Source organism: Podarcis gaigeae (assembly GCF_964106915.1).
Source record: "Podarcis gaigeae genome assembly, chromosome: 11".
Classification (NCBI taxonomy): Eukaryota; Metazoa; Chordata; class Lepidosauria; order Squamata; family Lacertidae; genus Podarcis; species Podarcis gaigeae.
In genome coordinates, this window is record NC_139687.1 from 58054032 (window position 1) to 58070736 (window position 16705).

General features: G+C 45.2%; 1 protein-coding gene across 1 annotated transcript in view; it reads left to right on the plus strand.

The window, feature by feature from the left end:
• RIT2 (Ras like without CAAX 2) overlaps positions 1-15635 on the plus strand; it is a 268111-nt gene extending 252476 nt beyond the window's left edge. Inside the window, exon 5 of the mRNA XM_083702948.1 lies at positions 15473-15635. Within this exon, the coding sequence (XP_083559074.1) occupies positions 15473-15607 (135 nt within the window). The 3' untranslated portion in view covers positions 15608-15635. The remainder of the gene's footprint in view (positions 1-15472) is intronic.
• Positions 15636-16705: the final 1070 nt, after the last annotated feature.

Sequence of the window (16705 nt, forward strand, 5' to 3'; positions counted from 1 at the left end):
TCCTAGACCGCAATTTGGAAGACAAGTGGGCACCAGGAATAATATCCCTAGCAGAATTGGTGGAGACTCTTACGTCAGGCACCAGGACCCCTTCTCGACACTCCTGTACGGCGCCATACCTGGCCCTATGAGAATTTGCCCTACGCTCCCAAACCCACTTTGGCAGCCCCGACGACTCCCCGTAGCCCCAGTAAAGCTTAAGGGGGGCCCCCTCATCACTGCTAGAGCTGATGGAGGAAGTACCTGAAGTGGAGGACGATGTGTCCCTCCGTCTCTTCTTAGAGTGCCTCCTGGAGCCCCTTTTTCGGCGACGATGCCCACCGGAAGAGGACCTTGGAGGAAGAGGAAGACTGTCTTCAATCGAAGAATCTGACGCTTCACCCTGTTGCACTGCACCTGGGGCTGACTGAACAGAGACAACTTGTGAAAGAACTGGATTAGAATGCCCCAGCGCTGGGGGCCGTACAGGTGAGCCCCGTACAGCGCGGCCCCGGGTCGATGCGCTTCTTCTGGCGCCGACCCTGGCACGACCACGGCCCCTAGGCACTGCATCCTGCGATACAGGCAGCACCGAAGGTTGGACCTGCGGAGCATCAGGTAAGCCAACTCCGGCTAACAGTGGCTCCCCTTCTTCACTAGATGATGATGCAGGAGAGGAAACATCCACCGGGGGAGGCGGGAATGCTGATGACGTTGACGGGGTCGAGCAACGGTGTAGCAGGCCATCCATCTCCGCCTCTACCCTTGCCAGTGTCACCGGGTCGCCAGACAAACTTGAAACCATAGCCTGGATGCGTTTCAAGGACTGACCAGGCTGCGGAGATCGCAAGGCCTGGGATGGGCCTTTTATAGGCCGCTTCGAGGAGCGGGCTGGAACAGGCCTTCCTGCTGCCTTCTTAGGAGCCATTCCTACTACTGGTGAGAAAAGAAAAGAAAATAAAATTAAGTAGGAAAAAAAAAACAAAAAAAAAAACCAACTAAGTTCTTTAAGACGCTAGAATCTGCAAGAAAATGAAGCAGAATGAATTAAATAGTTAATTAAAACTAAGACCTAGACTATAAAATGATGCACCAGTAGACAGGAGGCAACCCCTTGCTTACAGATTATGCAACAGATCGGTAACCCAGGAGCAGCTGGGAAGAGCACCAGCCACCAAATCAGAAGCTGTCCAATACGGAAACAAACCACAACCTTGTGCTCTTTACCAGCACACACACCTACACTAGCCGTCCAGGCTGCGTGCAATTGAAGAAATTAATTGCCTGCAAACATATCAACTGCCACAAGAGGTCGCAGTAGTACCAATTATACTCAGCCTAGGATAAAGCAACCACCAGGCCCTGCAATTACTAGGCCTGAACGCTAGAGGCCGCCACGTGGCCGAGAGGAATCAAAATGGCGCTCCCGCCTAATGAGGCTGCAAAATGGAGGCCTCACAGCTCTCCGCTCAAATCAATGCACCTCTGGGGACAACCAGCGGCACCCAGCCCCCCAGCAACACCAGGCCGGCCTCCCAGGGCCTGCTACAGGGCAAGGTAAGCCACCCCTAGCCAGGCAGCCAGCCGCAGGGAAGCAAAGGCCCTGAATAGCGTTTTCGCGGGGGGGGGGGGAGGAAAAAAGGCCCGAAAACACAGGCCGCGGCACGTCGCGGCGCGAGCGCGCCCACCCCCCCACAAAGCGCGCACCCCCGGCTCTCACGGGGAATCGGGGCCCCGCTTGCCTTCGGAGGCCAATGCAGGCCTCTCCGGAGCCTCCGGAGGCCCAGGGAGCGCCAAATCGCAGGGAGGCCCCCGGCACCTGCAGGCCCAGGCGGCGGGGGGGGGGGGGGATCGCGCGAAAGCCGCCCAGGAGGCCTACTCCGGCACCAACAGAAGCCTGTGGGGAAGGGAGAAGCAAGGACAAACTGAAAAGAAATGTTCCCTTGACTGGGGATCGACCCTGCAAGAGGGCAGGGGAATTGAGGGAAGCCCTCCCCACACGGCCCCTGGGCCCAGGCCGAGCACCCCCCCCCGACTAAATTAAAGGGAATTAAAACAAACAGGAAAATTAAATAAAGTGGGGAAGGATCTTTCAGCAACAAATTAAAGAAAGAGGAGAAAATGGAGGAAGAAAAACAAAGGGAAAAGGTATACGACCCAAACTTCTGCTGTAGTCACTCAGAGATCCGATGAGATCCGATGTCCACAGCAAAAGAGAAAGAGAAAGCTGTGGACCTTGCTTAAATAGCCACTGACCCCACCCCTAAGTTTGCAACATCAACTTTCCCCAGATAACCAGATCCTCCCATCTAAACAAGCCCTGGCTTTAACTTGCCTAGCAATCATGGGGTGCCTTGTATAGCCCCATCCGCAACCCGTGCTCTCCTTTTAGTGAGAACACGCTTTACAAGATTACAAGACATAGGAGTGATGTAGATTAATAGGGACGGAGTGGGGAGTGTCCCTTAATTGGGAGCACCGCCATTTCTAGGAGATGTGTTCTTTGTTCTCTTGCTGTGATTATTAAACTTTCTAACTGGTAAGCAGACTCCTTTTCCTTTGTTCTGTTTATCTACTGCCATGGGGGGAGGACGCCATTTCCCTGGAGCCTGACAGTAGAAGATTCTGGACAGGAAAATGAACTATTATTTTTTAGTGAGCATCTGTCCATCTAGACAACTATTTTGGATTTCTTTTTGGATCTCAGGAATCCAGTAATAAAGTAGATAGTACTAGCATTGTGTCTGCCAGGACCAGTCTTAAGTCTGCCCACCCCTGTCTTAAATGTTCATGCTCCAAACACCTGCCCAAGCTGTTTGTATGGTTAATATTTCTCTCTCTCTCTCTCTCTCTCTCTCTCTCTCTCTCTCTCTCCCTCTCTCTTTCTCATGTGTGTGTCTCACAGACACAGGATGATGATCTGGCAACATGGCTTTCGCCAGTGGTTTAGATTCCACTTTTGTAAACTTCCACTGAGCAAAGTTGCAAAAACTTGGAAACATTTCAGAGTTAAATTTATGCCTTCACTTAGTAGGGATTACAGCTCTGGAAATATATTTTTATATATACATGCTTATAAAATGTTGTGATGCATTTATTACAGGAGATCTTTTCATTTCGGTAATTAGTACAAAGTTGCATCTCCTTAGACTTACCACTGTGCGCTGCGGCAGAGCGGGCCGTGATTCATGCTTTTTGTCATTTCCCCTAATGATGATTATAATTCATGACTTTGAATTTGGGCTTTACGAGGCCATACACTGTTGGCAATTTATCGATTGTGCCATTGCTATTATGCTACTGGAGAGCACCCATTTGTTCAAATGCCTTTTTTTTAGGCAAAAACTTATTTATCAGGGAACCCTGGTTAGCGATTCAGCTTTGAAATTTCCATAATTACCTTTGAGGTCTTGCAAGAACATACTGTGTTGGATGGATCTTGGATGGACATATGCAGGATCTTAAGAGGAGCCTTGCTGGATCAAACCAAACGCCCAATGAGTCCAGCTTATTCTTCTCACAATGGCCAAACAAATGTGGAAATCAGTCAATCTTGGGTGTCCCCCCCCCAATTTCTTAAACCCCCCCCCACAACTTAAGAATATCCTGTGCTCACAGTGGCCAGCTAGATGCCTTTGGGGAACCTGCACTGGTGCCAACTCTATGGGGTCCTGGGTGCCTGGCCCCCACCGCATGGCTCTGACATGATAGATAGATAGATGATAGAGATAGATAGATAGATAGATAGATAGATAGATAGATATAGAGATAGATAAATTTATTACGGTCAGAGACCAGCTTATAAAACACACTTGGGGGTGCAATCCCAGAAGGAAAACAAACATTTAAAACAATGTACAACAATAAAATTAAAATTTATAAATGTGATAAGCATATAGACACTTAAAATTTTAAGATAAGCTACCACAGAGAGATGACCCAGGGTCACTCAGGGAACCGAGTTTGGGGATTTTCTTAATGAACTAGTTTGGGTCAAGGGGTGGTCTGTGCCTATAGATCTGTACACAGAATCTGGCGACCATCCAGGTCGTCTTATGATCTTTGCCTAACAGGAAAAGGTCAAATTTTTGCTTTTCCAGGAGGTCAGCGAGCCTCACCAGCAGGGGATCAATGGTTTCACTACGTGCCTCTTCGTAAAAGGGACATCTAAATAACAAGTGCTCTGGGCTTCCTATCTCCCCCAGTGAACAGGCGCAAAGTCTCTGAGCATATGGGACTTTTTTTAAAGGATCCCTCCAGGACCGGCGAGGGCAGAGCCGAGCTTCTGGCGGCTCTGACATGACTTTCGGTTTCTTCATGATGTCACATTATGTCATGGGCGCCATTGGGAACCCATAAGCTGAGACCCAAGTTGGTGCCCTTGAATTCTGCAAGTGGGACCTGAGCACAAAAGCCTTCTCCTGCCCTGTGGTTTCCAGCAACTGGTATTCAGAAGCACTACTGTCTCCAACCATGGGGACGAAGCCTAGGAGCCGTCATGCCTAGGAGTCATCAATAACCATGTCCCCCCATGAATTTGTCCAATCCTTGTTTAAAGCCATCCAAGTTGGGGGTCATCACTGCCAGTTGTGGTAGTGAGTTCCACAGCTTAACTATGCAAACTAAATCAAATTCTCCCCACCCCTCCAATTTTGAGCACTCTTGTGGGAGACCATGAAATTCAAGCTTTGTTGTTGTTGTTTAGTCGTTTAGTCGTGTCCGACTCTTCGTGACCCCATGGACCAGAGAACGCCAGGCACCTCTGTCCTCCACTGCCTCCCGCAGTTTGGTCAAACTCATGCTGGTAACCTCGAAAACACTGTCCAACCATCTCTTCCTCTGCCGTCCCCTTCTCCTTGTGCCCTCCATCTTTCCCAACATCAGGGTCTTCTCCAGGGAGTCTTCTCTTCTCATGAGGTGGCCAAAGCTTGAATTTATTTATTAAGCTTGAATTTATTTATTAAGCTTGAATTTATAGACTTTTGCATATTTATAGACTTTTGCATATTATAGACTTTTGCAAATAAATTCAAGCTTAGGGCATCTCATTATGTGAACGTGTAGCCAGCCACTGAGATGCACACTAAAGGACCAAAAGACAGATACAACACCCCTCCCACCAAACTTCTAGCTCAATTTACATCTTTCCTTAGATGCATGGATGGAAGCAGCAGCTGAAGTGGGGTGGAATGCATGGGCTTTTCAGGAAAACATTCCCAGGTTCAGTCCCTGGAGTGGTCCAGGTAGGGTTGAGGGATGGAATAGCTTAATGATAGGGCTGTAGTTCAGTGGTAAAGGTCTCAGGTTCAGTCCCTGGCATCTCCTGTTTGCTGTGGGTATGTTCCCTGCCTAAAACCTAAAGCCTCATTAGCAGTCAGTCATGACAATGCTAAGTGGCTCCCCATTTGAGAAATGCTCTCCCCAGGGTGGCTGAGCTGGCACCTTCACCATGCACCTTTAAGGTAAAAAGATAAAAAGGTAAAGGACCCCTGGACGGTTAAGTGCAGTCAAAAGCAACTATGGGGTTGTGGCGCTCATCTCGCTTTCAGGCCGAGGGAGCCGGCGTTTGTTCACAGACAGTTTTCCAGGTCATGTGGCTGGCATGACTAAACCACTTCTGGCTCAACAGATCACTGTGACAAAAACCAGAGCACACGGAAATGCCGTTTACCTTCCCGCCACAGCGGTGCCTATTTATCTACTTGTACTGGTGTGCTTTTGAACTGCTAGGTTGGCAGGAGCTGGGACAGAGCAACGGGAGCTCACCCCGACACAGGGAATCGAACCACCAACCTACTGATTGGTAAGCCCAAGAGGCTCAGTTATTTAGACCACAGCACCACCCACTTTAGGCACCAGGTGAAAACATTCCTCTTCATCCCAGGCCTTTGACCGATTACCATCCCTTTGACCGATTACCATACCATTCCAGGAGGAGATGCCAGGAGAGGAGTTCCTAGTTTGTTTTGTTCTTGCTTTTATTAAGTATTTTGTGGGGGGGGGGGCAGTTCTTGTATTTTTATGCTGTGAACTGCCCTGAGATCTGCGGAGGAATGGAAGTATACAAATTTAACAATCAAACAATAATAAATAGATGGGCCTGCTCCTTAAGTTCCCATGTTGTTCCTCCACCACCTGTTTTGCACCCTGCCTGGCAGAACTAAATCCATCCCACTCCCTTGACTCCCTCCTTCTCCTGTTCCCAGAACCAGACAAAAGTCCTGCTCTGTTTTGCTTCAAATTCTGCACCTGCTCATCAACCCTTCCCCACAATCCGCAAAACTGGAAGAGAATATGCAAAAGTCTATAAATCGCAAAAAACAAATTATGCAAATGTGCTTTATTTGCATAATGTATACCAATCACCCATTTCAGCTTTTCTTGGCACTGAATCTGGCTTACGTGGGTGGGATGTGGGGGGAGGGGTGACAGAAGAAACTTCATCTATTGTGCAGCACAGACTACATATGGTCCTGTCTATGGGAGTCATGAGTAACATCCATCGTTCCAGGATCTTCTTTTTTAAAAAGAGCTCATTGTCTCTTAGACCCACAAAAAAGGCCCTTTTTATAAATAAAAAAAGATGCTCTCAACCAACAGATGTTGGGGATGAAAAATCGCTAAGGTAATAGGAAATTTATTATTTATTTATGGGACCACCATCTGTTCTATGTAGGATTCTTGCATGCAGAAGAAACTCTCTTTTTTTACTAGACAGTCTTCAAAGGATTAAAGAAGAATAAGCTTACACCAGTTTTGCATCTGTCTTAATAGTCCGCAGTCAAATCAGTGACAAGTGTGTGAATCAAGCTCGGAGTATTTGATCCATTTGGAGACATTGCCAGGTTTTCTCTCCCATGTGAGCTTGGGCAAAGCCACAGAGAATATTGACTGCCTCCGTCCTCTGCCACCCACTCCATTCACGCACGTTTGTGGATGAAACCCTGCCTCAGTCCTTCTTGAGGTCATGGGCAGATTTCTAAGTTAAAGCAGGGTGCTTTTCAACCAAGTCAAGGAGAGTGGGTAGCCTTGTAGTAGAAACCACTGACTTACCTGAGAGCAGCCATCTTTCCCTGTGTGAGTCCTTGGCCACATTTGTTGTTGCTTAGTCGTTTAGTCATGTACAACTCTTCGTGACCCAATGGACCAGAGCAGACAGGCACTCATGTCTTCCACTGCCTCCCACAGTTTGGTCAAACACATGCTGGTAGCTTCAAGAACACTATCCAACCATCTTGTCCTCTGTTGTCCCCTTCTCCTTGTGCCCTCATTCTTTCCCAACATCAGGGTCTTTTCCAGGGAGTCTTCTCTTCTCATGAGGTGGCCAAAGTACTGGAGCCTCAGCTTCAGGACCTGTACTTCCAGTGAGCACTCAGGGCTGATTTCATTAAGAATGGATTGGTTTGATCTTCTTGCAGTCCATGGGACTCTCAAGAGTCTCCTCCAACACCATAATTCAAAAGCATCAATTCTTTGGCGATCAGCCTTCTTTATGGTCCAGTTCTCACTTCCATACATCACTTCTGGGAAAACCATAGCTGTATAGGAAAGCCTATTTATGTGCAACATTATATTATTATTATATATACATATATTGGAAGTTGCCCAGAGTGGCTAGGGCAACCCAGTCAGATGGACGGGGTATAAATAATAAAATTATTATGATGATCATGGATGAGCCCTTGGTGTCCTGAGAAGCCAGTAATATTTGGGGCATAACTGTTGGTTCTGCAAAGAAAACAAAAAATATGGCATTGTGCAGAGAGACTCCTCCAGCACCATAATTCAAAAGCATCAATTCTTCGGCGATCAGCCTTCTTTATAGTCTAGCTCTCACTTCCATACATGACTACTGGGAAAACCATATTAACACCATGCATTTAAAGAACTAGGATATTGCTTGTAACAGTCACACCTTCTCCCAAAGGATTGTGGGGTGCATAGTTTGTTAAGGGTGCAGAGTTGTTAAAGGTAAAGGTAAAGGGACCTCTGACTATTACATCCAGTCGTGCCTGACTCTGGGGTTGCGGCGGTCATCTCGCTTTATTGGCCGAGGGAGCTGGTGTACAACTTCCAGGTCATGTGGCCAGCATGAATTAGCCACTTCTGGTGAACCAGAGCAGCCACGGAAACACCGTTTACCTTCCTGCAGGAGCGGTACCTATTTATCTACTTGCACTCTGACATGCTTTCGAACTGCTAGGTTGGCAGGAGCAGGGACCGAGCCACGGGAGCTCACCCCGTGGCAGGGATTCAAACCACCAACCTTCTGATTGGCAAGTCCTAGGCTCTGTGGTTTAACCAGAGATGTTAGGAGACCCCTATCCCCCTTGCACAGCTACTATTCCCAGAGAGGTTTAACAGTGATATCAGTGCCTTAAATTCATGGTATAATTGTGGCCAAGGAGTGACACAGAGAACGAAGGCCACTCTTTCTGTTACAACCCTACCTACTCTCTTTTACACAGAGTGGTTTAATAGCCAATCCCTCTTCATGGGGAACTCCGGAATTACGGGGCTCCTAACAACTATCAGCATCCTGAACAAACTACAACCCCCAGAATTCTTTGGGGATAGCAATGACTGTTGTATCATAGTGCTTTAAATACATGGTGTGAATGTTGCCTTGGTGGGGGTTTGTATGGAACCAGAACCACCAAACCCCAACAGAATGTCTCAGACTGCAGCTCAAATTATAACTCAACCACCATGTCAAGAGAGAGAGGGAGGGAGAGAGAGAAGTTGATAGGACAAAGAGAAAGAGAGAGTGAAAAGGAAATGGGTGACTATTTTTGACCTGCTACTGGCATGCAGTGCCAACTACTTTCCGCCATTAGAATGTGGTCCTCAGCTTCAAGTAAGGTTGCCCACCTCTACTGAGACATCCTGATGCTGTCCTTGTTATTCCTCAAATGCTTTCCCAAGACTCTCAACCCTGGGTTAGGAGAGAGTTGAACAGTTAGAATGGAGCTGAGTCAGGAATGCCTTTTTGCCAAAGTAGGGCTTCAAGAGGTTCTCAAAGGAGGAGAAGGAGATGAAGAAGTTATTTCATGCATGGTGGAGGAACAAGGTGGGCGATAGGGAGAGGTTTTCAGTGGGGGAGGATTTCAATGGGGTGCACAGACAACATTCTCACTCCTGGCTGATTCTGCCAAAATGATATCAGAAACTTGGTGCTTGCCTCCTCCTTTTCTAATAAGGGAAAATTAGGATGTGTTGAGGAGATATGTCCAATAGAAGACTTGAAAGTCTAATGGGCTGGAAGAGAAAAGGGCATGGACTGACACCAAGTAAAGGCCAGGCACTTAGGGATTTTAGAGGGAAATTCTTCACGTTGACGGTAATTGATTTCTGAAATGGACAAAGAGAGCCAGCATGCTGGAAACAAATTTAGCAAGCATTTAGAAGGAGAGGCTTAGAGCGGGAAAGGTTTTCGTTGATACAGAAATGGAGCTCTTTCTGCAACTGGGTGGGGGGAAATGGACTAGTGGTGAAGATCAGGTACTAGGTAAGATCTGCTAAATGTAAGAGACATTTGGGAAACTGCAAAATCACATTAGGTTGATTGGCTAATTGCCTGGGGTTCAGGGCCCCAGCAGCAGCAAAGAAGCTGAGACAGAGAGGCAGGAGTGGGTGGGCTTGTTGTGTATGGATGGTCAGATCTATCAATTTCAGTTTCTTGTGTTTTTCCAATTTAAATTCAGGTCTGCACAGTTTCTCATCAGTGCATTCATTTTTAAAGTTCTCCTGAAAATTCGTCAACGTTTCAATATAAATTTCTCCTAATATGCACAGGTTTTATGCAATGCATTTTGGTATGCTATTTTCATCAATACATGCACACTTTAATAGATACATTTTTGTCCACATGACTTGGCCGGAGAACTGCATTGTATAATTTGGAGAAGCACAATTTTCAAAGGATGGCTGTGTTTCAGTTCATGCATTGTTTTGAAAAGTGCAAATTGGATAGGTTCATCTTTAAATGTGAAGCACATCCCATTTTCTCCCATCCCCAGGCTCTGGCTGGGATCTGTGACACTGACACAATAAACAAGCAGCATTGGATAGGGACAAGCTTGGTGCAAATATGATGAAAATGCTTCTGTGCTTACTCCAAAAGCCAAGGCAGCTCACAGAGAAAAGTCAGAAGTTGGAAAACAGGGGACAACTTGGGAACTATAGACATAGGCACTGGAATGGATAGGAATAAATTTATTCAGCTTCCCTCTGAGATGGAGAACTGGGGAGATGGAAAAGAATTAAAGGGACTTTCTAATCTCTTTCCTTCCACCAGTGGACATAGAGAACAGCTGGAGAAACCAATGAGTGAGACAATATTTGCAATCAACAGCCATAGCTGATTCTTCCTCTCAGCCACTGGTTTGCTGGCAGAGAGGAAACAAAAGAGCTGCAATAACCAAGCACATGATTTATAAGCAAAAGTTTCCAGGTCCAAATCCCTGGCATTTCATTGGTCCACACATATAGCCATGCATATGCTCCACCACTGTGCTTTGGCCCTTTCCCTGTTTTTCCACATAAGGCTTCAGATAGGTCTGTTTGCCTTTCTGGCACAGGCAGCATTGTAGGTGGACCCTGGGGCCATTCTCATGAACCAGCATATGGCAGGCCGGATCATCCCCTGCTGCTGAAATTGACCAATGGCAGCAGGGCCTTGTGGGTATTCCTCTTGGTGCAGGATCAACTACCCAGGACCAAGATAAAATGTGACCTGCCAGGCCACTCGGAATGCTGAGGTGGATAGACCAATGCTCTGACCTGCTCTAAAGTAGCATCCTGTGTTCCAAACACCAAGGACTCTGCTGGAGGAAACTAATATCCACCTAGTCCAGCATTGTTCATCCTGCAGCGACCACACCGATGCCTTCAGAGAAGCCCCCAAAGAAGGACAGGAAGCCTTCCCCACTGGTACAATGGAACCAAAGACTCATAGAAGTGTAATCAACCCCAAGTTTCATCTGGTCCAACATCTTGCAATGCAGGAATCACAGCTAAAGAATCCCTGACAGATGGCCATCCAAACTCTGTTTCTAAACCGCCAAGGAAGGATAGTTCACCACTTCCCAAGGTCCGTTCCATTGTTGAACAGCTCTTACCGCCAGAAAGTTCATCATAACATGCCATCATTATTAGGAATAGAAAGCAATTGGCTGTTAGAAACTCGGAGGTATCAATCATCCTAGAATTTCACAGCGGGAGTGTCTGGTGCATAGGTCTAGAAAACTGGGGACAGGAGAGTTAGAATTATGTGCAATCCCAAGGGAGGGAAGGCGCATCATGTTCATATCAGGCAAGATAAATGCACAGTATCCCATTAGATTAAAGAGCTGTCAAGGCAGGTTGGTCGATCCTGTTGTGTGACAGTCATGACCCACCCCTTTGCTAGGAAAAGGTTGTCAGTGAACAAACCACACAGGTATATGAGCCCTGTTTATACACAAAGGTAATGCGGGTAAAGTGTGTTCCGATAAGATATTAGAGTTACAAACATCATTCAAACTTGCTCTGTAATAAATCCCACGTCTGGCTATATTTTCTATAATTTTATTGGCAGGTTCTCCCTTCAGGGCTTGTTTATAAGATCAGTTATATCTAAGCTGCATTTGCAGCTCACTCTTTTCCTAAATTAACAAACCACTGGTCAGTAGATGGAAAAGAAGACAGCAGTTGAGAATGTCCCACATAAATTTTTCAGGCTCCAGTATGAATCCTACCCAAAGGGGCGGTTAATTGGAAGGGTGGGGAGAAGAGACTGGAGCTGAATTTCCTGCTATCCTGATAACATCTAAACTGGGATGCTTTAAGGCAGAGATATTCAATGTGGTGCTTTATAAAGGTGGTTAGACTACAGCTCCCATCATCCCTGGCCATTGTCCATATTTATTGGGGTGGATCCTTGTTTCTTATGGAGCTGCCTATAAAACCTTTTGGAAATTTAAGTTGGCTACAAATACCATAAACTAGTGCTGTGCCAAAAGAGAAAAGCACATCTGCCTTGAAAAATAAATAAATCTCCAACTGTTAAAGAGGAAAATTCATAAATCACCAAAGGGGAAGAAAAATAGTTGCTGAAATTCTTGTAGACGGGAAGCATGAGGAGATAAGAAAAGTCTGCTGGATCAGACCAATGGTCCATTTAGTCCTGGTCTCCCAGTGGCCAACCAGATGCTTGTGAGAAACCAGCAAGCAGGACCTGAGTACCACAGTATTCTGCCCATTTGTGATTCCAATAAGTAGTAACCAAACAAACCCCTTTGTTGCAGTCACTACATTATCACATGAGCGCTGTTCCACAGCATTTGATAATTCCATTTACATACATTCATTCAAAATAAGATGGGTTTATGAAGCAATTCTATATCCTCCCACCACGCTGATGAATAATTCTACGAAACGATAGTCAATATCCAGAATCACTGTTCAGTGTTGGACATCATATTTGCTGAATACACAAAGCTTCACAGCTTGTCTTTCAGCGTACAAAATCTGGTACCTTGCTTCATTTAGAGATTTTCAGAGACTTTGAGACTAAAGATTTCATTTTGGACTTGTTATGCTTTGAAGGAATTCTATAAAAGATTGTCTATTGTGTATGTACATGGTCATCGTGTTGCCTAGACATTGCTGACATTTGTGATTCCAAGCAACTGGTATTCAGAAGCTCTCACAGCAGATGCAGAACATAGCCTTCATGGCTAGTAGCCAATGAATTTGTCCAATTTTAATATCACCCACATCTGTGGGCATTATTAAATGTTGTGGGAGCAAGTTCCACAGTTCAATGATGCGCTGTGTTGAGTTTGCCCTAAGGGATAGCTCCGTTAGTAGAACATGAGACTCTTAATCTTGGGGTTGTGGGTTCAAGCCCCACAATGAGCTAAGGATTCCTGCAATGGGGTGTCCATATTTCCATCAGGAAAATGTTGGAGGGTAGGCTGCACTGTCTTCCTGGCTGCCCAAACTTCGGCCAAAGCCCCAAGAAAGATATCCATTAAGGTAAAGGTAAAGGAACCCCTGACCATTAGGTCCAGTCGTGACCGACTCTGGGGTTGCGGCACTCATCTCGCACTATAGGCCGAGGGAGCCGGCGTACAGCTTCCAGGTCATGTGGCCAGCATGACTAAGCCGCTTCTGGCGAACCAGAGCAGTTACCTTCCCACCGGAGCGGTACCTATTTATCTACTTGCACTTTGATGTGCTTTCGAACTGCTAGGTTGGCAGGAGCATCGACCGAGCAACAGGAGCTCACCCCGTCACGGGGATTCGAACTGCCGACCTTCTGATCTGCAAGTCCTAGGCTCTGTGGTTTAACCCACAGCACCACCTGCATCCCTTTTTTTGAGTCAGAAAATATGGGCAGGCAGGGAGGCTACAGATAACACACACAAACTACTCTTAGCCACCTTGAAAGCCCCAAACACCTCACCCACAGAAATTCTAAAATGGTTGGAGGATGAGTCCGCAAAACCTGAACCCTATTTCACACCACTAGTATAAATTTGAGCCCTATTCATTCAAGCATTCAGCCTCTCCATTGTCAATCATCGTGGGCCCTATGATCAGCAGATGAGGCATCATTGGTGGTGCCTCCACTGAGGGATGTTCATTTGGCATGCATCCTTGACTGTCCAGCACATATACATGGTATATCCCATAGCCATTCAGTCATTCAAACCTTCTACACCATATCTATTAAAATGCTCAGGACGGTTTGCAATGAAATCATGTCTGCCAATTCACCTTGAACAGTCTTTTTTTGGTCATCCATTTATGCACATCCATCTACAAACATTGTCATATACCTATATTATCTATATCTATTCATTCAGCCTAGGTTGTTTGCTAGGAAGACCTTTAAAAGTGTGGCTGGAATATGTATACATATGAAAACAGAGATTACTAATAAAATGTCGGCATCATGTTTTCCTCTGTTTTATTAAGCAGCCTTGCAATGTAATCATTTCTTCTTCCATGTGCTGGGTCGAACCAGAGAAGCTTGGCTTCTCTCCCACCCCCACCCCCAACCCCCCACCCAAATACTTTTCTTTCTTTTTTTAAGAAACCCTATTGTATAAAAATTTAATGAAGGCAAAGACCTTGAAAGTGTCATCGGCAATGCAAGCCAAATGCACATTTCTTTTGATAGAGTATGCAGAATAAAATGGCTAGCAGTTAAAATCCAGTGGAACGGCAATAATGCGAGCTTGTAATTCTATTTCTCATTCCCCTGATTACTGTCTGATGTTTTTGTTTATCACTGAATCACACGCCGGTCCCTTCATTTGCAGCCCCGTCGTGGGCAAACAACTCACGTTCCATCATGAAAAACACAAAAGGCCAGGAGAATAAATTGAACAAAGTCCCCTCTTCCGCTACTTAAGGCTGCAATGATTCCAACTTTTTTATCCATTCCTCTCCCCTTCCCCTCCCTTCTCAGCCCAATACAAATGCCATTATTTTAAGAATTGGAGAGTCTAATCCTTCCTAAATTACATTAAAGCACCTGTTTTCTGCCATTTTTCTTTTCTTTCTTTTTTTCCAAGAGTTCATATGAACGTTCCTTGTTTAAATTAATGAGCTTCTGCAGAATTTGCCTTGTGGGAACTGAGGATGTAATTAAGGTTAGGAGCACATGTGCTTGTCTTAGTCAGTGTTGGGGAGAGTGGTGTGTTGGTTGAAACATCTGAAATTGCATCTATTTAATTACTGGCACGCTGAGGTCTGGTTCACACATGCATGTACAATGATCCTCAGAGTAGAGCCACAGAAATGAATGAAGATGAAGTCATAATACTGCTCTATTCTGCCTTGGTCAGACCACACCTGGAATACTGTCTTCATTCCTGGGTGCCGTACTTTAAGAAGGATATTGATAAACTGACACGTGTGTAGAGGAGGGAAACCGAGTTGATCAAGGGTCTGGAAACCAAGCCTTATGAGGAATGGTCAAGGGAGTTGGCCTGAAAAAGAGGAGATTGAGAAGAGATATGATAGCCATCTTCAAATATCTAAAGGGCTGTCACATGGAAGAGGGAACAAGCTTGTTTTCTCCTGCTCTGGACCGAAACCAATGGGTTCAAGCTGCAAGAAAGGTGATTCAAACTCAAACATCAGGAAGAACTTTCTGACAGTAAGAAATGTTTGACAGTGGGAGGTTGTGGACTCTCTTTCCTTAGAGGTTTTTAAAGCAGAGGTTCGATGGCCATCTGTCGTGGATGCTTTGGTTGAGATTCCTGCATTGCAGGGGGTTGTACAATATGACAGTCAGTGTCCCTTCCAACTCTATAATTCTATGCTTCTATATTTCTGTGACTGCATTTAAATCATGGTTACCTGACATCTACAAATTAGTAGATGCATATGATATGCAATTCTGCCTCTGTCTGTCTGTCTCTCTCTCTCTGTGTGTGTGTGTGTGTGTGTGTGTATGTATGTATGTATTTGTGTGTGGTGATGCATAAATGACCAGCTCCTACATCTGACTGCCTTGAATTGGCCAGCATCTGCCCTGTTCAAAACCTTGATGGGAAACCACTGGAACGACCAGTCCTTTAAAGTCAACTTCAAGAGATATTTAAATCTGCAGTCTATTCCCAACACTTAACTCAAGCGCAGATACTTGCTCTGTAGCTGAGGGCGATGTAAAACGAGAAGATATGCATGACATGAAAAGTTGTAACATACTTTCTTCTTCTCCTTCTCCTTCTTCTTCTCCTTCTCCTTCTTCTCTCTCTCTCTCCCCCTTACCCTTACATGAAGAATTTATCTTCTCAGTCACGCTCGGTATCATTTTTCACAAATGAATGGCTTTCTCCTATTTATGCGCTGTGCTGTTTCTGGCTATCAAAATGAATAATGCTTTGGGAGAAATGTTATATTAAAAAGAAGAGAAAGGGAGAGAAAAGAGAGGGCAGGTTGCTTCTAAATGGGAGGGGGATAAGGGTGTTGTTGTTGTTTTTAAGTCCCAATTTAACCTGTTTGCGTCTTGGGCCATGTTGATGCCACATTTCCCAAGAGGCTGTTGTTTTAAAAAATCATCATTGGTTTCCATTCTCATTCAAATTAAACTAGTTCAATTAAATTAAATTAAAACCTCTATTTCATGAAGTGGTATTGACTCCAGCATAAAGACCCCATTGATGGCTGGATTCCCTAGCCTTGATAGCTCAGTGAAAACCACCCCACTGATGTGGCACCAAGTTAGTGGCATATTCCTGTTTTAAATAAAGTTTTATTAAAACTTTTCACGTTACATTAAAAAACACACCAAACTAAACTAATCTAAACAAAAAAACAGTAAAAAAAGAGGGAGAGAGGAAAAAAGAAGAAAAGTAAAGAGCTAAATGAATACAGAGTCCTCTCTCGCAGAGATATCCTAACTTTTATCCCATACAGAGAAGGATGTACTCCAGGCATCTCCAGCCTTCGGCCCTCCAGATGTTTTGGACTACAATTCCTGTGGGAATGTCCAGGGAGGTGGGAGAAGATATATTGTTTAATTATATCCTTTCCAACTTGTGTTAACAAGTTCTTTAATTTAGCAGAGTAACATTCACCCTTTTTAAACTTACACAGTAGATAACTTGTTGCCAGGCTTATTTAAGCCTCTAAAATAAGTTTCCTGGTAATTCCCCTTTATTCCCTCCTAAAAAGGAATAGACACAACACAGTCTTGTATAAAAGTATAAAAATAGTTTACTCA